The sequence below is a fragment of the Tiliqua scincoides genome, chromosome 3, assembly GCF_035046505.1.
Source record: "Tiliqua scincoides isolate rTilSci1 chromosome 3, rTilSci1.hap2, whole genome shotgun sequence".
NCBI lineage: Eukaryota > Metazoa > Chordata > Lepidosauria > Squamata > Scincidae > Tiliqua > Tiliqua scincoides.
This window is the reverse complement of record NC_089823.1, coordinates 169,984,036-170,008,582: the sequence shown is the minus strand read 5'-3', so window position 1 is coordinate 170,008,582 and position 24,547 is coordinate 169,984,036. Positions and strand designations below refer to the sequence as shown.

The 24,547-nt window shown below is 42.0% G+C and overlaps 1 protein-coding gene across 1 annotated transcript in view; it reads left to right on the top strand.

Moving 5' to 3' along the window:
- MKI67 (marker of proliferation Ki-67) overlaps nucleotides 1-24,547 on the top strand; it is a 52,884-nt gene that overhangs the window by 5,046 nt on the left and 23,291 nt on the right. Inside the window, 12 exon segments of the mRNA XM_066621434.1 lie at nucleotides 2,485-2,566; nucleotides 2,659-2,774; nucleotides 3,351-3,420; nucleotides 4,572-4,650; nucleotides 12,094-13,338; nucleotides 14,027-14,268; nucleotides 15,106-15,174; nucleotides 16,764-17,265; nucleotides 17,510-17,625; nucleotides 21,285-21,597; nucleotides 21,845-21,963; nucleotides 23,905-24,091. Of these exon segments, the coding sequence (XP_066477531.1) occupies nucleotides 2,485-2,566; nucleotides 2,659-2,774; nucleotides 3,351-3,420; nucleotides 4,572-4,650; nucleotides 12,094-13,338; nucleotides 14,027-14,268; nucleotides 15,106-15,174; nucleotides 16,764-17,265; nucleotides 17,510-17,625; nucleotides 21,285-21,597; nucleotides 21,845-21,963; nucleotides 23,905-24,091 (3,140 nt within the window).

The window sequence follows — 24,547 nt, the reverse complement described above, 5'->3', positions numbered from 1 at the left end:
TTAGAGAAGGCCGCCATCCTTCCTGTCACTGAAAGCTGCCTGTTTCAAATGGGATTGCTTTGTAGTAAAAAAACAAGCAGCGAACTAAATGTTTCAAGAATTGCCAATGTACCTTAGGCTTATGGTGTTAATTAGCAAATCATGATATTTTTTTAAAGTGCAGTTAAGTCATTAATAGAGTTGGCTGTATAAGATTTGCCTTTTAGGTTCATGAGCACATGGAAAGGGATAGTGCAGAAGTTTTCTAGATGGTCTCATAATTGAATTCTTAAATAGATGCCTTACCTACCCCACCCCACACACAGCAGCTTTATCTTCTCATATTGGTGGAAGTGAAACTTGAGCCTTTGTGGTTTTTTCCTAAAGTTTGAAACTGCTAAATTTTCCTAAAGCTTGGAAGTTTAAGTTGAAGCCACAACACGTAAAATTGCTCATTTATCATAATTTTTTCTCAATGTTTTCAGTGGCTCAGTTGGGGGATGAAGTAGCCTCTTGCTGCTAGTAGTATAAGGATGTCTGGTGCTGTTTCAAAATGAATGTTTAGGGCTTGCCTACTTGAGAAAGTTCATCTTTAACAAATTTTAAACTTAATACACAGCATTAAAATGAATGGAAATATTACCTTTAGATTTAACTCTTGGAGAGTGTTCTTTTCCTTTCTGGAGACATTTCTGAGTGCAAAACCCACTCCAGAAGATTGTTCTTGACTGGTGCCATCTGTTGTAGTTGAACCTTGATACTACACATAAGCACTGAGATATTCAATCTGGGTGTCACAACTCCCTAGTGAGGCATGGCTAGCCTCCAGGGGCTTTGCCAGGCATGTTGGGGAGAGAGGCTGCTCTGCTCAGCTCCATGTGCTGCCTTGCTGCTTTTCTGCAGCTGTGAATGAGGTGGGTGGGGCAGCGTGAGGCTGGGAGGGCGTGTGAAACATGACGGGGGAGGTGGGAGAGAAGGCTGGCTGGGCAGACAGGCAGAGGTGCCACATCTTATCATGGAGCTCTCTCAATGTGCAACCTCACCCCCCCAAAGGACTACATTTCCCAGTGTGCCTCTCACCCTGGGCATCTTGGGATTGGTCAAGGCTGCTTGGGAAGGAAGGAACCAGCCTGCTCCTAGTGGGGGGTGTCCAAATGCCCCACCCTGCATCCCTCCGTCTTGCCTGGGAGGAACAGGGGTGGCATCTGCATGTTAGGTGTGTGTGTATGTGTGTGAGCAACCCCCATCTACTTTGGGGTGAGTTGTAATCTTGCTAGGTGTGGCTGCAATCCTTTCCACACTTTCCTGGGAGTAAGCCCTGGGGAGTAAGCCCCATTGATTCAAATGGGGCTTACTTCTGAGTAGACCTACATAGGCTTGGGGTCTGTGTCAGCTTAACCAAGGATCCTAACCTTTCTCTTCCCCCCCTTCAAAAAAGAAAAAAATTGATGAATTTGTCTCCAAAAATTGATTAAAAATAAAAAAATCCCCATTCCTTTTCAGCCATCCCTTTTTCCTCCTGCCTCCTTTTGGGGGGAGGGTGTACTCTGTTGGCTGCTATTGTAAGACAAAAGGCACAATCCTAGCTAGGTCTACTCAGAAGTAAGTCCTATTGTGTTCAGTGGGACTTACTCCCAGGAAAGTGGGGTTAGGATTCCAGCCAAATAGTCTCTAGGTCTCAGTTTGCTTCAGTTTGCAATTAGCAGATACACATAAAACAAAATCTTCCTCTCCTGCAAATTCATCATTTCCCCCCTCCCTTTCCAAAACCCTCCAGGTGTGCTGCTAACAAACTCAGGGCACAATCCTAACCGGGTCTACTCAGAAGTAAGTCCTATTTTGTTCAGTGGGGCTTACTCTCAGGTAAGTGTGGTTAGGATTGCAGCCTCAGAGTGCTGGCAGCCTTGTTTCTTGTGTATAATTATAACACCTTCATCCCCATTTTGGGGGTAAATGAGGTGAGGTGTTGTAATGGGGAGCCATGGCCAATGGCTACAAGGATCAGGGGAGGCTAATAGAAATAACACAACTTCTGGTTTCATGGAGAAGTTATACCAGAAGTTATTTCTACTGCCAAGCTCAGTCTTAGCCTGGCAATGGCTGTGGATGGATATCCGCAGTCTCTCCTGAGCGCAGAATATGCTCTGGAGGCAAAGGGAGCTCTGCTCCCTTCCCCTCTGGAGGGTGTGTGTGCACGGGGGAGGGGGGGTTTGTGAAGCAGATCCATGGATAACTGAATCAGTGAATATGGGATCCGTGGATACAGGTAGCCCCCTGTAGTTATAAGAGTGAATTGACACAGTTGAGGGACGATGGGGAGCTTTTCAGCACAACAGCAGTAAAAATTAGTGGGTTTGTTGAAAACAATTTAGAATAATTTTTACAAGGTTGGTTGATCTTTAAAGGCTTTCTCTTTTTTTATTCTTTGAATAGCAAGTTTTAAGAAATGGTGCAAAGGTACATAATTGACAATATAAATGTGAAAATTTCTGTTTATATTTAAAGGAAAAAAGAATGTGACATCCGCATCCAACTGCCTCAAGTTTCCAAAGAACATTGTAAAATTGAAATCAATGAAAATAAGGAGGTAGGTGTGGTGAAATTTATTGTTGTTGATTTGATCTTGAATTGTTTCTCTTTGTTAATTGTCTGAATGGATATTTCTTTATCAATTTTTAGGCAACGTTGATTAACTTAAGTGCTGTAAATCCAACACAGCTAAATGGAAGTAACTTTCAGCACCCTACATGCTTAAAGCACAAAGATATACTGACTATTATTGATCGTTCATTCAGGTAGGTAACAGTCAGGTATAGCTGTCTGTATATATGTCAGAGTCTTTTCCACTTTGACCTGCAAGCTCATCAAACGGGGGCTTGCTTTGCTGTCAGACTGATGGGTGGAACAGGGAATCTGCTCAACAGCCAATAACTTTAGTTGAGTGCTGTAAAGCAATTTTAAATAAAAGTCTGCTCTTTGAAGGGGAATCAGCTTAGATATTGAAAGAAAGACAGGCTAACCCAACCAAGGGTAAAGACGTGAACGTGTTAAAGAATGGACAGCTAAGAAGTGATGTTGGTAAGTCTTAGCTCACAGGAGTAGAATTAAGGCAAATACTTGAAAGGGGAAAAAGAGAAAAAAGCAATGAACTGTTTTGTATTTCAGTTTAGGGTAAAGATTATATATGAAATGCCTTTCTGTTCCCACACCTTTGGGACTGAAAAACTCAGGCAATTTCCCACTTTGTCTACACTGAAACAGCCCAAAATTCTAATATTTCAACTTACCATTTCACTCTGTATATACCAGGTCAAATTTGTTTTGGGGGTGCAGCTTTTGTTTTTAACCATCCTAAATACCATTTTTAACAGGTTTGAGTATCCACCTCTGTTAAGTCAACGGAAGAGGCATTCCACATCTCAAGAAAAGGAAACATTGCAGGTATTTTCATGACACTAGTAATCCTTGCCTTCATATTTTATTGAATTGACCAACCCCAGTGGTTGGTATTTCTTAGGAAGGGATAAGCAGCAGCAGAAAGTACTTGCAGTGCTTCTTCTTCAAAGCATGGTATGAAATAATAGTTCCTTGCCAAAAGAATGGACTTTGGATGAAACTGAAGAAGATTGAATCTCACTGCTTTCTACCTTCTCTGAAATCCCATACAAAATTAGAGACATACTGTTTTTGTCCTTGAGTTTTCGATACATGCATTTGGGGCAATGGTGTTGATTCTCATGCCTAGCGCAATGAGAGGGTCCTTTCCCAGTGGGAAAGAAGTATGCAGTATTGCAATCCTTTATTTCACGTTGCATACATGTTTGACACCTGCATTTACAGAATCTTTGTTTATACCAGTACTAGTACTCATATCCCATAGAAGTACTATGCATGTATACTCGGAACAATTATTTAATTGGAGACATATTTCTTACATATCAGACATATACATTTTTATTCTAAAATGTCTGACTGTTATGGTTATATTTATTCAAGAGTAGCTATTATCAAGGACAACAGATTATTTTTAAAATACTTGTTACTCCATCTCATTGTTGGAGATGAGTAAATCATCTGAGGCTTTTTCATAATCATGGATTGAAATAGGCTTGCAGATGTTGAGGAATGTGGAAGCATATGAAGGTTCCCTATACGGATTTGTAGTACAATCCTATATGTCCTTACTTAGAGGTAAATCTCACTGTTTTCAGTGAAACTTTCTTTCCAGTAAGTGTGTTTAGGATTGCAGGTTCAGACCACTGGTCCACCAAGGTCACTACTGTTTACACTGACTGGCAGTGGCTCCCTAGGGTTTCAGAGTAGGGTTTTCCCCAGCCCTATCTAAAATGTCAAAAGTTGAACCTGGGACCTTCTGCAAGCAAAATAGATACTCTGCCGCTAAACAATGGCCTCTTCCTACTTGCAGGAAAATCCATGCTCTTGTTAGGGGACAAATTGGCTACTTGAATTTCCTTTTAAGTTTTTTATTCCAAAGAGGAACTAGGGGATTTTTATTCTAAGTGCAACTTTGTAAATGTCTAATACAACAAATATGTATTCATTGCTATGCTATATGCTATATAAATTTACAGGTTCTTCATATTCAGCAGGTGGATCAGGAAGAACTGTTGCATCCTCAGAGTTCAGAATGTAAAAATCTTCAGACCCCTGGTTGGTTGTTTTTTCAGCTTGTTTACTTTTAACATAAGCGCATCATTATTAGGGCTTGATTGTATAAATAAATACAGTAGTAGAAGACCAGATCAAAGTAACCACTGAGACATTGCCATGGTGTGAATGGGTGAAATTAGGCTTGGTTGGTGAATCATAGATTAATTTTCTTAACATAAAACAAAAACAATCCAACCTGACACTTGATTTGCACTCTACTTGATTATTATAGTTTACAAGTAGGCAGATTTATAGCAAAGATGAGTTTTAGTGAGTGTTTTTGTTGATAACATGTTGTGCTTATTACTTAACTGCCTATTGACAAGTCTGATCTCCTTCCTTGCTGGTTCCCAAATAGGTGTTAGAGGGGTGGTGATCATGGCAGGGAAGCTGGTTTTTACCTTATAGCTAGAGGTGGGTGAAAATGTTATTTTTTTATGGATTTCTCCAAAATTAAAAACAGCTGAAAGTGGTATGCATTTTTATTCCAGTTAGCATTTTAAATAATTTTTACGTGATGTTAAAGTGTTTAGATGCAGTATAAGTGCACAAGGAAAGTGATATAGCGAAAACAGATGTTACCATAGGCATTCCAGAGTTCCTGGTAGGATATCAAATATGGAAAATCTGGAGAAGTAAAAGGGAAGAACTGCATTATGTAAATTTTACTTGAATTTCAGCTCGTGTGAGTGAATTACAAAGGGTGTTGCAGGCAGCACAGAAAAGAATACAAACAAGTGCTTCAGTGAAGAATTCATACAAGTGCGCTTCAGAAGGTGTTGTAGATAGCACAGAAAAAGAATACATTGCAAATAAAACTATACATCAAATAAAAGCAAGAGAGTAGCTCAGTTAAACTCAAGTGCATTGCAAAGGGTGTTGTAGGCAGCCCAGAAAAGAGTGCAACAAAAAAATAAAAACAGCTAGCTACTTCAATACAAAGAGGGCATGCAAAATAGCAAAAAATAAAAAAATGCAGAGAATGATTGCTCCACAGCACAAGAAATGCAGGCTTGCAGTTCAGTGGAAACACTTGCAAATTCCCAATAATAATAATAATAATAATAATAAAACTTTATTTTTATCCCGCCCTTCTCCCCAAAGGGACCCAGGGCGGCTTACAACATATTAAAAACAAACAAACAAACAGATTAAAACATAATTTAACAGATAAAAACATTAAAAACACATTAAGAGAAACCATAAAAACAGTAATCAGATAAAAGTCAGAATAAAAGAGCATAAAACAGCAGTTCAAGGAGGAATCACGCCTGTAAGAAACTAAAAGATGTATAAAAGATGTTAAAAAGGCCATAGAGTCAGAAGGCTTGTGTAAACAACAAGGTCTTCAGGCCTTGCCGAAAGTTCTCGAGGGAGGGAGCCATTCTCAAGTCAAGGGGAAGGGAGTTCCATAACGTTGGTGCCACTACTGAGAAGGCCCTATTTCTTGCCGCCGCCCCACGTACCTCTTTAGGCGGCGGCACACGCAAAAAGGCCTTCTCTGATGACCTGAGAGGACGAGCCGGATTGTATAGGAGTAGGCGATCTCTAAGATAGCCTGGCCCAGAGCAGTATAGGGCTTTAAAGGTCAAGACCAGCACCTTGAATTGGGCCCGGAAACGAATGGGCAGCCAATGTAGCCCCCGGAGAAGCGGACTGACAGTCAAACCGCCTAGCTTCAGTGACCACACGGGCCACCGCATTCTGCACTAATTGCAGTTTCCGAACCGTCTTCAGGGGCAGCCCCACATAAAGCGCATTACAATAATCTAACCTCGATGTCACCATAGCATGGTTCACCGTGGCCAGGTCTGCACGATCCAAGTACGGCCGCAGCTGGCGCACCAGCTGAAGCTGCGGGAAGGCCCCCCTGGCCACAGCCGCCACCTGGGAGTCCAGGAGCAGCTGCGAGTCCAGGTGGACCCCCAAGCTGCGGACCTGCTCCTTCAGAGGGAGTGCAACCCCATTCAGAGCAAGCTGATAATCCAGCACCTGCATTGAGGATTTCCGAACCAGGAGAGCCTCTGTCTTATCCAGATTTAATTTCAGCTTGTTAGCCCCCATCCAGATCCTCACTGCTTCCAGACAGTGCTCCAGGCCCTCAACCGCCACCCTGGAGTCTGGAGGAAAGGAGAGATAGAGCTGGGTGTCATCAGCATATTGATGACACCCCACTCCAAACCCCCAGATGACCTCTCCCAGTGGTTTCATGTAGATATTAAATAGCATGGAGGACAGAATTGAACCCTGCGGCACCCCGCGCTTCAAGGGCCAGGGTGTCGAACAGGCATCCCCCAGCACCACCATCTGGGACTGACCCTCCAAGTAGGAGCGGAACCACCGCAAAACGGTGCCCCCAACTCAGCCAATCGGCCCAGAAGGATACCATGGTCGATGGTATCGAAAGCCGCTGAGAGGTTCAGCAGGACCAACAGGGACGCACTCGCCCTGTCCAGTCTCCGGCGTAGGTCATCCACCAAGGCAGTTTCCGTCCCAAAGCCCAGCCTGAAACCAGATTGAAAAGGGTCCAGATAATCCGCTTCATCTAAGGCCCTCTGAAGTTGGGCCGCCACCACCTGCTCGATTACCTTGCCCAGAAATGGGATGTTGGAGACTGGCCAGTAGTTATTCAGCACAGTAGAATCCAGGGAGGGTTTCTTCAGGAGGGGGCGAACCACCGCCCGCTTCAAAGCGAGCGGCAATGTCCCCTCCACCAAGGAAGAGTTGACCACCCTCCCCGTCCACTCAGCCAGTCCACCCCAGGCCGCTCTTATCAGCCAAGCCGGGCAAGAATCAAACAGGCAGGCAGACGACCTCACACTCCAAAGGAGTCTGTCCACATCCTCAGGCTGCACAAGCTGAAAAGAATCCCACAACACTGGACAAGCAGTTGCCAAGGGGACATCGTCAGACATTGTCAATGTGGCATCCAAGTCGTGACGAATACGATCGATTTTATCTGCGAAATGTTGTGCAAACACGTCACAGCAGCTGCCCGTGTATTCCTCCTGATCTACTGGAGGGGCCTGATGGAGGAGGCCCCGCACCACACGGAACAGCTCTGCTGGACGGCTATCAGCAGATGCAATGGTAGTAGAGAAGAATGACCTCTTCGCTGCTACCACCGCCACGGAGTAGGCTCTGTAATGAGCTCTACTCCGTGTCCGATCGGATTCATCACGAGTTTTCTGCCACCGTCACTCTAGACGTCTGCCCTGCCGCTTCATCATTCGCAGCTCCTCAGTAAACCAAGGAGCCGCTCCGAGTCTGCGACGTGGCAGAGGTCGCTCCGGAGCAATCTCTTCCACTGCCCTGGCCATTTCCCCGTTCCAGAGGTCAACCAGGGCCTCAGATGAGGCACCAGTCTTGGCAGTGGGAAAATCCCCCAGAGCCCTCAGGAAACCCTCAGGATCCATTAGCCTCCGGGGGCGGACCATAGAAAACGGCCCCCCGCCTCTGCGGAGGTAGGAAGTTGCAACCAGCCTAAACCTTACCAGGAAGTGATCTGTCCATGACAACGGAGTGATCTTGATCTCCTCTACATCCAGATCACCACCCCCATGCCCAGCTGTGAACACCAGGTCCAATACGTGTCCTGCAGTATGTGTCGGGGCCAAGATCTTCTGGGACAGACCCATGGTTGTCATGGCGGCCATGAAATCCTGAGCTGCACCTGCTGCAGGGACCTCGGCATGAACATTGAAGTCCCCCAGCATTAACAGGCGGGGGGCCTTCAATGCCACCCCTGAGATCACCCCAGTCAGCTCAGGCAGGGAGACTGTTGGGCAGCAGGGCGGGCGGTACACCAACAGAATCCCAATCCTGTCCGGCCCTCTCAACACAACATGCAGGCACTCGAACCCAGGAGACTGCTGGACAGGGCACCTGGTAAGGGAGATGGACTCACGATAGACCATTGCAACTCCCCCTCCCCGTCCCTACAATCTTGGCTGCTGCAATACCTGGAAGCCTGGTGGACAAAGTTCAGAGAGACTAACGCCTCCCTCCACGTCCAGGTCTCCGTAATGCATGCCCAGTCGGCTTTCTCATCTAGGATCAAATCCCGGATGATACAGGTCTTATTATTCACTGACCTGGCATTCAAAAGCAGCAGCTTCAGACCCAGGGACTCACCGCCAAGACCACCAGGCATCCGAGAACTGGGGGAGGGACCAGAAGGAGAGATGATCTGCCTACGATAAACTCTCCTTCTCCTGTAACAGCCTGTCCGACCCCCACCGCCATATCTCCCCTGGCCCGTCACTCTCTTGATAGTGGCACCCTTCCCTTCCCCTGAGCTCCCTCAGTAATACAGCTTACTTTAAGTAAGTAAGTAAAGTAATACAGCTTACTTTAAGTGCTTGCATCTGGATTTATACTGCTAAAGTGTCTCTGAAGATTTCTGTTGCTCCTAACTTTTACCAGCTGTCCTTCAGCTGCAAGTTCAGCAGCATTATTTACAGCCAAGCATCCCTGCTAGCTTATGTAACTGCAGCTTCATGGAGTTGATAGGAGAGCAGCAATGCCCTCTACCAGAAGCTCTCTACAGGAACTTGACGCAGCCTGTAGCCTAGGACTACAGTGCCAGCCTTCAGAGCCTTGGGAGAGGCTCCGCAACACATTTGGGGTGGGGTGGGGAATGACACCGGAAATAGCAAGTCAGCTCAGAAAAAGGTGGAAGTGGGGTTATATGCAAAAATTGTTTTATTCTGCTTTATAGAGAATATCCTGGTAAATTGTGATAATTTGCAATTACCATTTTCAACTGCCCCTTACAGCATGATTTTTTTTTCTTCAAATAGGCAATGCTGATATATTTTCTGCGTTAGTATTCTTATCCTGGTAATACCAGACAAGGATTCAGAAGGCCATGTTCAGAATAAAATCATGCTATTTCCTCCGTGCTTTTTCAGTTTTTTAAATTGATGCAATTTGTTGTTACTGTGTTGCACTGATTGTACATTCTTTCTACTTAGTATTCCACCCTTTCTTGTAAGGTCATCCTTTTTGACTTTTCACATTTGGTGAATGTTGCTGTTTAAAGACTATTGTGCATCAACATATTAGATACTGTCCTGCATTTTCTAATTGGTCTTTTGACATTTGCATCATATTTGGGCGAAAAGTCCATGACCTGAAAGAGAACTCCTGAGCTAGATAGGTGCAATGTTAATGACAGACTATGAAGTGGCTTTCTAGTGGGTTAGTGCTAAGCTGCATCCTGTTCGAAACAGAAATGCTTAAGGGCACAAGTTTAAATTAGTATCTGCTGTCGGTTTTCCAATCCTTTATTTTTAAGGCTTTGCTAACACACTTCCAAAGCATGGATGGTAGTTGTCTACTTGTTTGGAGTTCTGAGAATGGCTGGGGACTAATATTCTGAATCTGGGGCAAGAGAAGCTTTCAGTGTTGGCGTACCCGTGCATTTTTAAAGACTGACAACAAAATGGATGTGCTGCCATAAAAGATAATAGCCACTAATGTAGATGGTTTTTAAAGTGAATTGACAGTCATGGAGTTTAGGTTTACCAAGAGCTTCTAAACACGATACCCAGATTTAAGCTGCCCAGTTAAGAAATAATATGCTGGGGTGGACAGACAATGAGAACGGGGGCTGTTTATGCCCAGTTGATATTACACAAGCAGTGGTTTTCTTCCTTGGTCTCTGAGAGGGGGCAACAGCGTACATGTTTCTAACTCTCTCCTAACCTGCTGACAGTTCAGAGCACTTAATTGATGATTGGGACTCCTGTTCCAATCCTCAAAATTCTAAATGATTAGGGAAAGACTTAACACATATACCAAAGAAGTAATGAATGAAAAAGCCTTAGTTTTAGAGTGATGTGCTGTAACAGTAACTTGGTTATAGTACTCAGCCAACTTTGCAGATATGATCAATCAATAGAATTTGTTCTGTCAGGCTCTTTCAATCTTGTTTATAACATGGAATCAGCTGAAAGTTATCAGCTTCAGCTGATAATTCTTTTAACATGTGTGTTACTTCTAATCAAATCTTTGTATATGGAATTAGGGTGTCCGGAGGCTTTCAGGAGGTATGAAGAGATCCTTAGCATTAGCATGCAATGTGGCATAGGGGGCATTGCAGAGGGAGGTTAGAACAACAGGAAGCTGGGAGAAGAGCAGCAAACAAAGACACATTCTACTTATGGTTCTCTCCTGGCTTCCAGTTATTTTGACCCTTCCGCTGCAGCACCTATAACTAGAGGTGTGTGTCTGTGTGTTTCCAGTGAGTAAGATAGAATTACATCTGAAGTCTTACTCAATGCAGTGGGCTTACTTCTGAGTAAGGTAACACCATTGTTTTCAAACACCTCTACCTACAGCTGTTCTTTGCATGGATATGAGGGAGTGCTTATCAACAATGGCTGCCTGCCATTGAGGAACAGAGTGGGGTAGCCTGGATGCTGCTCCTGTGTGGTGGTTAGGAAGAATGGGAACAGGAGCATGTAGGAGAAAGGGAGGAAGAAAGTTATACAGTGGGTACATCACCTACAGATACTGCTTCTTAGTGCAAATTACCAGAGATCATGCCATAGCAAGTTCTCTCTGATACAATGTATCAGAGAGATACACCCTTACCACCCTTGTGATCTTGTTCCTACACTTTTCACAAGATACATTTGTTTCACTAAGCAGTGTTATCCAACATACAACAAACCTTTATTAGGCATATACAGTGTTATCCATATGTGATATGTGGCTGAACCAGTGTAATTTGGATTTAAGGAATGACAGTGGAGGAGGTTTCTCTTCTGATATTATCCATATATCTTTGTTCCTCCAATGTTGCCGACACTTGATTTTCATTATTTTACATAAACAGCGTGTTGCAAAGCTGTCTGTCTTCTGTTGATCATGTTTCTTTATGGTCCAGGTCTCATGGGCATATAGCAGGGTGGGAATGATGGTGGCTTAAGATACCCTAACTTTCATCTTTCTTGTCAGATGCTTGTTGTTCCACATTGTCTTTGTTAAGTTTATAAAAGTGGCAGCTACTAGGCTGATTGAGTTATTTCCACTGTGCACGATGCATCAGGTGTTACAGCACTTCCTAAGTAGATAAAACTGTCTATTTCTGTTACGGGTTTTCTGTTGATTTCAGTTTTGCCACTTATGTTGGGTAGTTTCTTGTTTGACTTCTTGACTGCCATAGTTGTGGTTTTTTCCATATTTATTTAGAGCCCAGGGGGTCTTGCATCTTTTGCGATGAGTTCTGTCAGGGTTTGCAGGGCACTGGCATCTTTAGCAAAGACTACCAAGTCATCAGCAGATACCACAGAGGGCAAGTAAGGAGTTGTCATTTCATTAGTGCAGCCATCCATGGTGCCTTTTCAAAGCGTCTAAGAATTATGACAGAAAATTGATTTTAACAAATAACAGGTTTGGAAATTATACATTTTTACCATTTTATTTTTACCATAGATAAGAAGCTTGAGTGGGAAGGTCAAAATACTCATGGGAGTGACAAGCAAAAAACAGAAGAACGTATTACCAGGCAATATGGTACTCCTGAATCTATACTTAAAACACGCAGATCAAATAGAAAAAATGAGATGTCTCCTTTTAGCCAACTTTATTACTTAATGAAGAATGAAGAAGAGAGGCAGACTGCAAAAGAAGATCTAAATAATGAGATACCTGCACAGCAAAAAGAGTATCTACTCATGAAAGACGGTAATGATTGCCTGGCAGAAATTACAACTCAAACACCACATAGAAGATCTGCAAATAAGAAGGCTGAAGTAGTAATTCAGGAGGAGGTTGAACAATCAAGAGAAATTGAAAACGAAGGATTAAAAAGTGTGGTGTGCAGCCTGGTATCTTTTAAAGGGAACAAATCTAGAAAATCATCTGTAAGTCTTCAAACCTATGCTACAGAAAAGAAACTAGGAAGTGAAGAGACAACTGATCAAGTACACTTACAAGACATAAAAAAAAATGAGCTAGAAAAATCTGAAGTGTTTAAAAGTGATGTGAGTTTAAGAGCAAATAAGCAAAATGCAGAAGATATCACTAAATCATGTTGCATAGTGTCCTTGGAATATTCAAATGGAGCAAAATCAATAGAACAACCAACAGAGGCAACAGATGTAAAAATCAGTTATAGCTTAACAAACACTTTTGAATTTGAAAATTCTTTACCCACATCAAAATCTAAGGGAAAAAGTATCCAAGTTTTCGCCAATCCAGATTCTAGAGAGGGTAGTAGAAGTTCTTCAAAATCTAGAACATTACCTGCTGAAGTTAATTCATTGTTGGATATCTTCAGTCCCACAGAGAGTTCTGTTGAAACAGAGAGCAGCTCAGTGCATATTAACAGAGAGGAACGTGTATCCGGTATTTTCAATCCAAACATACATTCTGAAATAAAGGAAAACAGTGCATCAGTGGTTATAGAACAGCCTTTGGATCCAGAAATTCTGAAAGAAACAAAAAATTACATTTGTTCAAGTGACACATACAACGATGGAAACTCTGGAATCACTGCCTGTTCACCTTGCCGTAGGAGAAGCCCTAGAAGGAGTATGAAGCAAAACAAAGACTTTGCAAGTGAATGTTATTTTAAAGAGATGTTAACTGAAAAAGTGTCTTTGGAAACCCCTACAAGTGTGTCTCCTGGAAGTGATAGTTTGAGAACTCCTAACCAGCTATCTGAACAAGCTGTGGGTAAGTATTGGCCCCAGACGACTAATAAAAAATAAAGGAAGGGCCAGTCATAAATCATTAGCAGGATTTTGTTATTAAAAAAAGATACAAGGACCTTCAAACTTAACCAAAAGCAATAATAAAAGCAGTATCCAAATGCTACCCAAAGAAACTGTTTCAGAAATGACAGTGTCAAACTCACTTGCCGTGTAAAGAGAAGCAGGTAAATACTTCTAGTCCCAGTCCATAGTTGTCATTTCCAAATTACTTTAATAATTTTTACCTGGTTGGGATTTTTGTTAAACTAGCAACTTACCCATTTTCCTCTTAAGATATCTTTTAGTTACACTGCATAAAGTTTGCTTGAATTCCAGTGCACTGAAAAGATCTCAGTGGGTTTCTTGCATTAGCCTATCAAGTTAACTGCTTGTTTATTCATTGTGGCTAAACTAAAAAAAAAATTAATCTCAAGTTTCAGCAGCACCCTGCCTCATGCACTATTGAACTTGAAGCGAGAGAAGGGACATACTACATCTATGTAAATAGGAGAAAAACGTTGACTTTTGAATTCTGAATAACTTACCTTGTTTTTGTAAATCTAGTCCAAAAACAGTGATAGTTTTCCAAGGATTTGTTCACATTATCCATTTTCAGATCCAACTGTTTGACTTGCTTTCTGTGTTCAGTAACTTTTACTCTTCTCTTGTAGGGGTCAAGAAACCACCTCAAAAGCGTAAGGATAGAGAAGTTGACTTACTGGATCAACCGTTTAGAAAAAGAAAGAGGGTTTCCTTTGGTGGCCATCTGAGTCCTGAACTATTTGATAAACGTTTACCTCCAAACTCGCCACTTAAAAGAGGTGCAATTCCAGCAAGACTGAGCTTGCCATTTGGAAACTCTCCTCGGGCAGTTTTGAAAAAAACTTCAAAACTTGGACTGTCTCTAAACAAGGTAAATGGGTGTCATTCCTACTTTTTATGGTTTTTGAAAATCTCCGTCAGCATTCCTATTTCTCTCATTCAGTACTTCTAACTGTATCAAAACATGTCTTAGTTTTTGTCAGCTAGGAAAAAACAACTGAAATATAGTAAACCAAAGGATATTAACTTGACCATGAAAGCAGGGAATCAAACTGAAACAAAAAAAAGTTCAGATAGTTGTGGCTTTAAGTGAAACTGCTGAATGCCTGTGCAAAAAAATAAGTTACAGTTCAGAACCAATTCAGTAACAAATAAAAATAATCAGGTACTACCTAGATCAGGGGTGTCAAACATAAGTCCTGGGGGCCGGATGCGGCCCGCAGAAGCTTTTTATCCGACCCTCAGGCTCTCAGCTGCTGAGCAGTGCTGAGGTGTTACTGCTGAAAGGGTAGCCCGCATGAAAATTGGGCAATATCTTGAAATATGATCAAGATTTGCATATTTTCTCTTCTGTCATGCAGCTAATCAGTTCCTAAGTGAGAAAAAGTGTTTATTTTTGATTATGACCTGTTTAATGACATCACTTCCTGCCTAATGACATTACTTCTGGCCCTTAGCAGGCATCATGAATACTATTCGGCTCTCGGTATGAAACGTGTTTGACACCCCTGCCTTAGATTCTTTTGATTGGATGTTGATGGTCCTCTCTGTGCAAACCGTTGTTTTAAGAACTGTATTTCCCAGTGAGCCATCTGAGGGGATGGAGATAGAGGAAAATAAATGAAAGACAGCATGGCAAGGATCCACCATCACCCCTTCCAGTTCACTGCTTCCTTAAGTGTGGATTATGTCCTCTTTCCCCTCATAGAGGCCACAGAAACACCAATGGCTTTGGGAGGCTTTGCAGGTACCATCACCATCCTGTGAAATATCAAAGGTACTTATATGACTGGTTGAAAAACACTGGTCTGCAATATACCAAAATTGTAATTATCTAACATAGTAGATTTTTAAAATTATTAGCAAGCGTTTTGAGATAATAAAGGGTGACTATAATATTTGGATAGGTGTGGTGGCTTATCAAGCCACACAGGAGGCACTGCCAGTTAACTGGCTGCTGGGGTAATAGTTGATCATGTTGGTCATCATTCACTCTTACCTGCTGGTTGGGCCAACTAATTGCTGTCAGCCTGCACTGGGTAAGACTAGTTTCAACCCATTAAAGGCAGGATAAGGCTAGTTTCAGCCCTTTAAAGAGGCCCCACAACAGAAGTGGGAGATAGATAGGATAGATAGAGAAGGGGAGGAAACAGAAGGAGAGGCAGAACAAGAAAGGAATAATGGAAGGAGACCAGGAGGAGCAAGGAAGAGAAGCAGAACTTGAAGGAGAAGGAAGGGTGAATAGAGAGGGAGCTGGAAGATCCTGGCCAGAAAAAGGTAAAGAAGTCTGGGTAGAGTCAGAGGGGCGAGAGGAGGTGGCAGATTCCCCAGTGACTTCAGAAAGTCTGACTTCAGGTGGGACAGATGCGGGTCCCCAGGGGAGTTGGTAGAGGTGGCCTCTTTTAGGCTGAAAAGAAATAAAAGCTTGAAAGTGCCATTAAGGTGCACAAGCACATAAAAAGTCATGGGAGACTAAGAACTGCTGGTAAGTTTCGATGGGGGCGTTGATGGGAATGGGAGGGTTCCCCAATGATGCTGCAGAATCGCGGCACCATGGGCACCCAGGAGCATTTCAACATACTTGCGGGGATTGTGCAGCCTCCTGGAGGCTTGCAGCCCCCTTGGCGAGCCTCCCCTCTGCAGCAGTGAGCTCTGATCTGACATCAGAGCCCACTCTCAGTTTCAGAAGTTCTGAAGCTGTGACTGAAAATTGGAAGTGGGCTCTGATGGCAGATCAGAGCTAACTACTGCAGAGGTTAAGTTTGCTGAGGGGGCTATGAATCCCCAAGATCCCCTGGGAGGATGCACAATTCCCCCAGGTATATTAAAATGCTCCTGGGTGCCCACGGTGCCGTGATTGCCGCAGCGCTGTCTAGGGGAAAGTGGCCCTTCTGTGTTTCAAAGGTGGGTCATGACCTACCACTTTGACCACCACTGTTAGAGATCATGTAGGGGGAAAACAACTGACTGGATGCATCCAAAGTCTCTTTTCTCAACAGTGTGGTCTGTACAAATTTCTTGGTCCTTGAGTTAAACTGTAGGAAGACTAATATTTGAAAATTAATTGTTTCTTTATTTCACATTTTGATCCTTTTCCTCCTTCAAGTAGTGCCAAGTAATTTGCATATGGTTATCCTATTTTTTTCTAATAACACTGTGAAATAGAATAGGTGGGGAGTGGGAGACATGAGAGTGATTGTATGAATATTTTACTTTCCGAGTCAGTCTGGTAACAATGCCACACTTGTATGATCCCGTATAAAAACTAAAAAGGAATTGCCATATTCTCAAATGTCATTTAAAAACTGAATTGACTTTCCAATGTTTATCTCCTTTTTAATCATCTTACCTTTGTTTTTTCCACAGGATCTTTCTGAAACAAAGCAACATGAGAATGCTTTGCCCAAAAAGGCTGCCTCGCCGCCAGCCCGCAGGTCCCCGGCTGCCTCGCCGCCAGCCCGCAGGTCCCCGGCTGCCTCGCCGCCAGCCCGCAGGTCCCCGGCTGCCTCGCCGCCAGCCCGCAGGTCCCCGGCTGCCTCGCCGCCAGCCCGCAGGTCCCCGGCTGCCTCGCCAACTTCAGATTTTCCTTGTAACTTGCCCCAGAGAAGAGGACGCTTTTCTGTTTCACTTATTACCAGTTCATCTAGTTCAGTAGAGCAGGAAACTACTACTGGAGAGAAATATGCAACTGAAGATTTTACTGAAGCAAAGACTCTTGAAATTTCTGAGCATGAATTCGAATCTCCTCAGACAACAAAGAGAAGCAAAACGTTTGCTCTAAAAAGAAACTCTTTACACGGAAGAAGTGTTGCTATGGATGCTATTCATTCTAAGCAACAAAGTGGTGCTTCTGGAGCTAACTTAATAGGTTTGTGAAATAGATATGTGAAAGCCCTGATTGTTGTCTAATCTTGCTAAGATAATGGATTGTAATAGGTTTATTAAAGACCACTGAATATTTAAAAACTGCAGTTTGGTAAACAGCTAGATATCCTTAGAAACAGTACTATAACACTTTGTTTTAAATAACAAGGGGGATAGATTTACACAGAAAGTATATTTTAAGCATTTATTTTGTTAATGTGAGACTTTTTGAACAATTGTCTTTCCAGTAGCAACGTCTTGGGCAGAAGTAGAAAAACAAGGTTCTCCAAAGTCGCCACTAAAGATGACTACAAAATGTGACCTTAAAAGACCAGCTGAGAAGATAACTTCAAAGCTGCCAAAGGTATTTCTTGACTACAAGAGCATAAGCTCTAGTTTATGTTCAGTTAATTGCTCCAAACATTTCCTTCTCCAACAAGCGAATTTCTATGTCATCTCTGTTAACAAAGGGAAGTCCATAATTTGGTGGCAGAACTCATAGTTTATACACATGAGGTCTCAAGTTCAATTTGCTGGAATCTTCAGGTAGTAGGACAGAGAAAGACCTTAGTTTGAGATCTGGGGAAAGTGTTACCTGTTAGAGTAGACAGTGCAGGGCTGGTTGAACCTATGTGTAAGAGTCTCTGCTTTATCTTCCTATATACACCTCTGTAAATTAATACATGCTCAAGGACTCCCAGGAGAGACCAATAACCTCTATTTTCCTCCTGACACAAGTTATCCACTTAGAAGAGTCGACCTTTAAGAGCATCTGCTGAAGAAAATACCTGGCTCACAGTGATAGTGATTAGCCATGTCCCACTATCAACTAGCTTCTGACAAGTTTCTAAAAGACAGGTGCATGTAATTTCAGACGGCATCATATTCAGTCCAGGGGACAACCTTAACTTGTGTGAGAATAAACTCCTTAATTTTGTCTGAAATTACTGGGAGTCAAGCTGGTACATCCTGCAGAGACATATCATATAATTCTGTAGTAATCTCCCTGTCTTGATGAAAAATTCTGCCACCAAATATAGGGAGAAATAGTGGCTGAATTGGGGCCTGCCTTCCAAGGGAGTCCTGTGACAACAGCCTAGGTTATCTACCCCCTCTAATGGAGATTGAGATGGAACACATGGAAACTCAACCTTTGCCCACACTTGCATTGAAATGATCTTCTAAAATAAATTCCACTGATGGAAATTTCCCCTCCAAGTCTTCTGTAAATTCAATTAAAGGACTCCAGTGCTGAAGCAAAAACAGATTACAGGTCGTGCCTCATTATCTATCGATTTGGCTCATCACTGATACCAGGATCCACCAATAAATGCCTTATAACAAGGTAAAAAAATGCAAAAATCCCATTTGCTACCCTCAGGATGTTTAACTGCATTGATTGCAAACTTCTCGGGTTTAAAAATAGCTGTAAAGATCCACTTTCGGGTTTCTTGCTCCTCCATTGTTGCCCCAGAATGCATCAGTATAGACGCTATACACTACAGTATTCAGCCATAATTTCATTCCATTAGATTCTATTATTCACCCCATCTAGTGATTGCAGTATAGCGTCTAGCAATGCAACAATGGGGCAACAATGGAGAAGCAAGAAACCCAGACAAGGGTATTTAAAGCTATTTTACCATTGATTTGGTATCCACTGATTATTTTTAATCCCCTGAGGGTTCTTGAATGGAACCCCAGTGGATAACGAGGCATGTATTCCAGGCAGGGGGTATATATATACATTAATCACTATTACAATAGTTCTACTGAAGACCAACTTAACTGCTTGGAATTTATAATTATTCAAAATGGATGCTACGAGAATAGATAACTCAATTTGAAGGCGACTTCTAAGATTGAGTTTGTAAGCTGGACAGGTATAGGCCTTGAATCCTTTGACTCTTTATCTGTGATTATCTCCAGGTTTCCTGAAGGAGGACAATATTAAAGCCTTTAAAATAGTTCCAAAAGTTCTCATCCTTGGCTTTACTCCTTCAGCCCACAAAGTTCCAGAATAAAATTTTTGTGTCCTGGGTGGCAGGTTTGGAAGGGAATTAGCAAGTCTGTCCTCTGAAATAAGTTGTTCAAAGTGTTATCAGCTTCATAGTGAATCCCATTTCAATATAGGGGTACAGCTATTTGCATCGCCTCCTGATTTAGGTTTTGAGGTCCATGGAATGGTTAATAACACAGGCCAACACATTTTGCTTCCTTAAACATTACACCAATTCCTGGGTATATTTGGGGTGCCTATTCCAAAAATGGCATGTGTTTTCTCCTATCATGTCTAGTTTTGGAGACACGGCATAGCCACTTTAGTGAATGGTTCAAGCAGCTTCCTCATGAGGAAACCTACACCGTGGCTTCCTCATGAGGAACCTTCTTGAACCATTTACTAATGAGGCTATGCCGTGTCTCCAAAACTAGAAATGATAAGGCAAAACGGATGCCACTTTTGGAATTAGCACCCCAAATTCATATCAAACCACCATAAAGTTTGGGAAAAACATTTCTGACCCTCAATTTGGTAGGCCTGTGTAATTCTTGAATGACTCTTCCTGACCCGTAGTAAGGGCCTCAGTAGGGCAGAAAGCTTGATGACTGTCTACTTGAGTAGATGATTCTTTATGCCTATTGATATTGTGGCACAGATCAGTCCAAGTAATAATAAGCTCGTCCCTCTGGGCAGAGACTAAGTTGACAAATTCCCTTTGTAGCATTGGGGGAATCACCTTTAGCCTTTTCTGGTCTTTCTGTTATCCTTGGCTGCTCATTCCATAATAAATCCTTGGAAACTTCCACCACCAACACATCTGTAATATCCTTACTTGGATGTAAGCTGTTAGGATGTTCCAGCTGAGTCAGAAAAATCTTGCATGGGTCTCATATTTTCATTCGTGCTTTGCTGGATGATGATACCCACTTCCACATGCTTGGTCCCTGAGCCCCATTGTGGAACCTCCTTAAAGGGCAGATAAGGAAGGTGGAACTATTCCTACAAGTTTGCTGCAGTTTGCTTCAATTCTTGCTGGATCAATTCCTCTTGTCTTGAGAAAATGCTTGTGTTTTAGTATCAATTTGGGAAACCTCAAGCTATCAAAGGTTAATGGCACCTTATGCATTTGACATCTGCTATTTAATACCTTGACTGCCCTTAGGTCCACAAAACCAGAGTTGTATTCAAACAGATCCCTCAGATGTTTCCTGGCCCAGGCCTGGGTTTTCCATGGGGGTATATGGTCTCTAAATTTATGTACGGGTAAACAAATAAGGTGCTGAGTAGTGCCCTACTCTCTGTATTTATTCTCCCCCCCCCCGCACGTTCCTGTCTTGCATCGTCTTTTCTCTTGCTGCCAAACTGCTGAAGGGGCATTTACACAACTAACCCAGGTTAGAAGTTTCAATAAACTTTCGTTTGGAATTCCCGTTTGAACTAGAAAGTATCTTAAGTAAATCCTCCACTTGGAGAGCAGCAACTTGAGATCTCTAAAAATAAGTTCTACAGTTTTAACTATTAGAAGAACAAGATCCACAGCTTCTGTAGTTGCTCCCATCTGATCAACCTGGCCATGTGGTATTTTCCCCCTGCTTATCACCATCTTAGGGAAGATTTCCAGTAAAGAAGAACCCTGTATGTTGTCTAGTGTGATTATTGGCACAGAGAAATGATTCAAGAGTGGGTTAGGAGAGCTCTGTGAATCCCCATTTGTAGAGACAAAAACCATCTTTCTTACAGTGACACTCTTCCACAGTGAGAGAAAAAAAAGTTGAAAATCATTGATTTATGGCCTTTCAACCTTATAGTCCTGTAGAGTCACTGTGCCACCATCTGTTACTGCCCAAGACCAGAGTCAATTCACCTAGTTTCTAAGTCAGTCTGGAAACAATGCCACACTTATTTGATCTTGTATTAAAAACTAAAAAAGTATTGCCATATTATCAAACGTAATTTAAAAACTGAATTGACCTCCCGATACTTGTCTCCTTTTTATGCATTTCTCCTTTGTTTTTCCCCAGGATTTTTCTGAAATGAAGCAGCACGAAACTACTTCGCCCAGAAAGGCTGCCTCGCCCCCAGCTCGTAGGTCCCTGGCCCTCAGGTTACCAGCTGACTCACCATCTTCAACTATTACTGGAGAGAAACACATACATGAAGATTTTACCGAAGCAAAGTCTCTCAAACCTTCTGAGCATGAATACAAAACTCCTCAGACAATAAGGAGAAGCAAAAATTTTGCTCTAAAAAGGAACTCTTTACACAGAAGAAGTGGTGCTATGGATGGTATTCATTCTAAACGACGAAGTGGTGCTTCTGGAGCTAACTTAATAGGTATTTGAAAGCCCTGATGTCTTCTAATTGTACTAAGATAATGGATTGTAATAAGTTTATTAAAGGCCACTGAATATTTAAAAACTGTGGTTTGGTAAACAGCTAGATATCCTAGAAATATAGTACTATAGCATTTTGTTCTAGAAAACAAGGTGGTTAGATATGTACAGAAAGTATAATTTAAGTGTGTAGTTTGCTAATGTGAGACTTCAAAAAAAGTTTTGTCCAAAAAAAATTGTCGTTCCAGTTGCGAAGTCTTGGGCAGAAGTAGTGAAACAGGGTGTTCCGAAGTCGCATCTAAGGATTACCTCAAAATGTGGCCTTAAAAAACCAGCTAAGAAGATTAAAACTTCAAAGCGACCAAAGGTATTTCTTAAACTAGAGCTTATGTTTTTGTAGTTATGGTCAGTAAATAACCCCAATCATTCCCTTTTCCAACCAGCGAATTTGTAGAATGTGGAATCTATGTTAACAAAGGGAAGTCCATAATCTAGTGGCAGGACTCTTAGCTTGTACATATTAGATCCCAAGTTCAGTTGCTGGAATGTTCAGGTAGCAGGTCTGAGAAAGATCTGTGTTTGAGATCTGGAAAAGTGCTGCCTTTTAGAGTAGACAGTGCAGGTCTGGATGAACAAATGGTTTGAGTGAGCATAAGCAACTCTGTGTATCTTTTTTAATTAGACACCTATAAAATTAGACAGTTATTTACCCTCAACTTTTTTATTGGTTGTGACTAGATACGTGTAAGCTCAGAAAAAAATGAAGAGTTGGGGAGGGGGGTTTGGATTTTTTTCCTAGTGGAAAAATTGGAAAGTTTGGGGAAAATGGAAAAATACTCTATAACACTATTGTCCTGCCTGCTTTTTTGGAGTGTGAAAGAAAGTCAAAAGGAAGAAGGTGCAAAAGGCCTGCTGTGGGTAGCAAAGCTTCACAAGGGAGAAGACACTTGGGAGGGGGAAATTTGCCTCTTTCTGGTTCCTGAGCTCAGGCTACAGATGCACATTATTTCTTATCCTTTTCCTGGAAGGATAGATCATTTCTTGTGGAGTGCACAGTTATCCTACTATAATGTCATGGCTTTACAAGATCTTTTAATTCTGTTCTGGGGCAATAGTGCCTGGAGAATTGACCATTTCTAATCTCAAATACTTTGTTTCAACAAAGAGTGTTGATAGTTCCTTTTAAATTTTTTTTCCTATTTTCCCAACTGACAATTATACTTTCATCTCTTAGGATGCAGCACCTTGCAGCTCTAGAGCTAGCCCTGCTTCTGTTTGAGTAATGCTAAAGCATTTACACATCTAAATTTCAGGAATATAGCGTACAGTACAGTTTAAAATAGTAAGTTATATAGAGTGATTTAATGTTCTTAAAATAGTGAAGTAATTGTTGAAGTAATAAAGAAATGGATATTATTGCATATGTTTCCATTTTTCCTCAAAATTTCAGTGTATTTTTTTTAGGGGAAAATAGTTTTTTTGCGTGGCTTCAAAACTTCCAGAAATCTCACATCTCTGGTGGCGACTTGTTTATTGTTACGGGGGGGGGCGACGGCAACGGGTGACGGACGGATGGGGACAACTGCATCTTAAGCAGCACTTAAAGTACTGGCTGTGTTTCCAGCAGGGATATTTTTGTTTTTCTTCAGAAAGCTCCAGGGAATTATCCTATGGTTCTTATGCAAACAAAAATAAATGCAGTCACTAAAAGCACCCTGGTCAAAGCACTCTCAGTGCTTCAAGTGTTGTGAAAACTGCTGCTCACAGTGCTGCAGCAACAAAAAAGTTTGGGGGAAAAAATGATGAATCCATTTACCTGGACCTAAGTTCTGGGTCAACAACGGCAATCAGATAATTGGTTAAAAACATGGCTGATATGTTCAGGAGAAACTGTCCCTATCTTAATTTGGACTTTTCCACAGGTACAAATTTTTACTTGGAATTCCAAGTTTCAAAGTCTGCAGATTCCTGTCACTGTGTATAGGGAGACCACTGCTATAAAATACTTGATATCCTGGTTGAGGATATTTGCAAGGAAACATTCAGCCTTACAGTTACAAACCAGCAATTAGGTGGTGGTGAAGATCAGATGCTATAGCTCCAAGAAAGAAAGAGAGCTTGCCCCAAAGTTTGACAGCTACTGCACTTGAAGACATGATTTTTAGTGTCCATACAGGACTTGTAAATACTGAGCTGACCTCCACACTGAAGCGAATGAGAGAGTTCCAGCCTTTACTGAGCTTTATATGTGCTTCAGAGCCCAATGGAACTTTTGATAAGGCTACAAATATTTAAATTCTGTTTTCAGAGCTATGTTGCCAAAACTCCAGCCAGAAAAGTTAAGGATTACTTCACTACAGGCCATGCAAATTCTCCTGCTCCAATTGTGATTGGAAAAGCTCACACCAACATTGTGAAGATAGCTGCACAAGCTCCAAAAGTGATGCTCAATTATCATGTGAAGCAACATTGTAATTTAAATGAAAGTTTTACAGGTAAGTTGCGTGTTCATTAAATTTAAATTTGTTACATGCATTCACATTTTTAAATGAAAAATGATAGAACTGTTCATAGAGAGCCTGACTGGGGTGGCTGGTCAGCTTGTGCCTTGCTACCCATGGGGGTTCTGGAACGGGATAAAAAAAACAGTGGTTACCCAATCAGTGGAAAAATAGCTTTAAAGATCCACTTCCAGATTTCTTGCTCCTCTATTGTCACCCCAGAATGGTATCGACACTACTGCATTCAGCCACCAGATGGGGTGAATAATGGAATCTCATGAAATGAATTATAATTATTTAAAATCATGAAGGTAGGGAATTGGATTTTGGTGCTTTTCTCTTTGTTACAAGGCATTTAAAGGTGGACCTTGGTATTGGTGGTGACTCAAATTGGTGCATACCAAACCAGTGGATACTGAGGTCGCACCTGTATTTATATATCAAATAAAT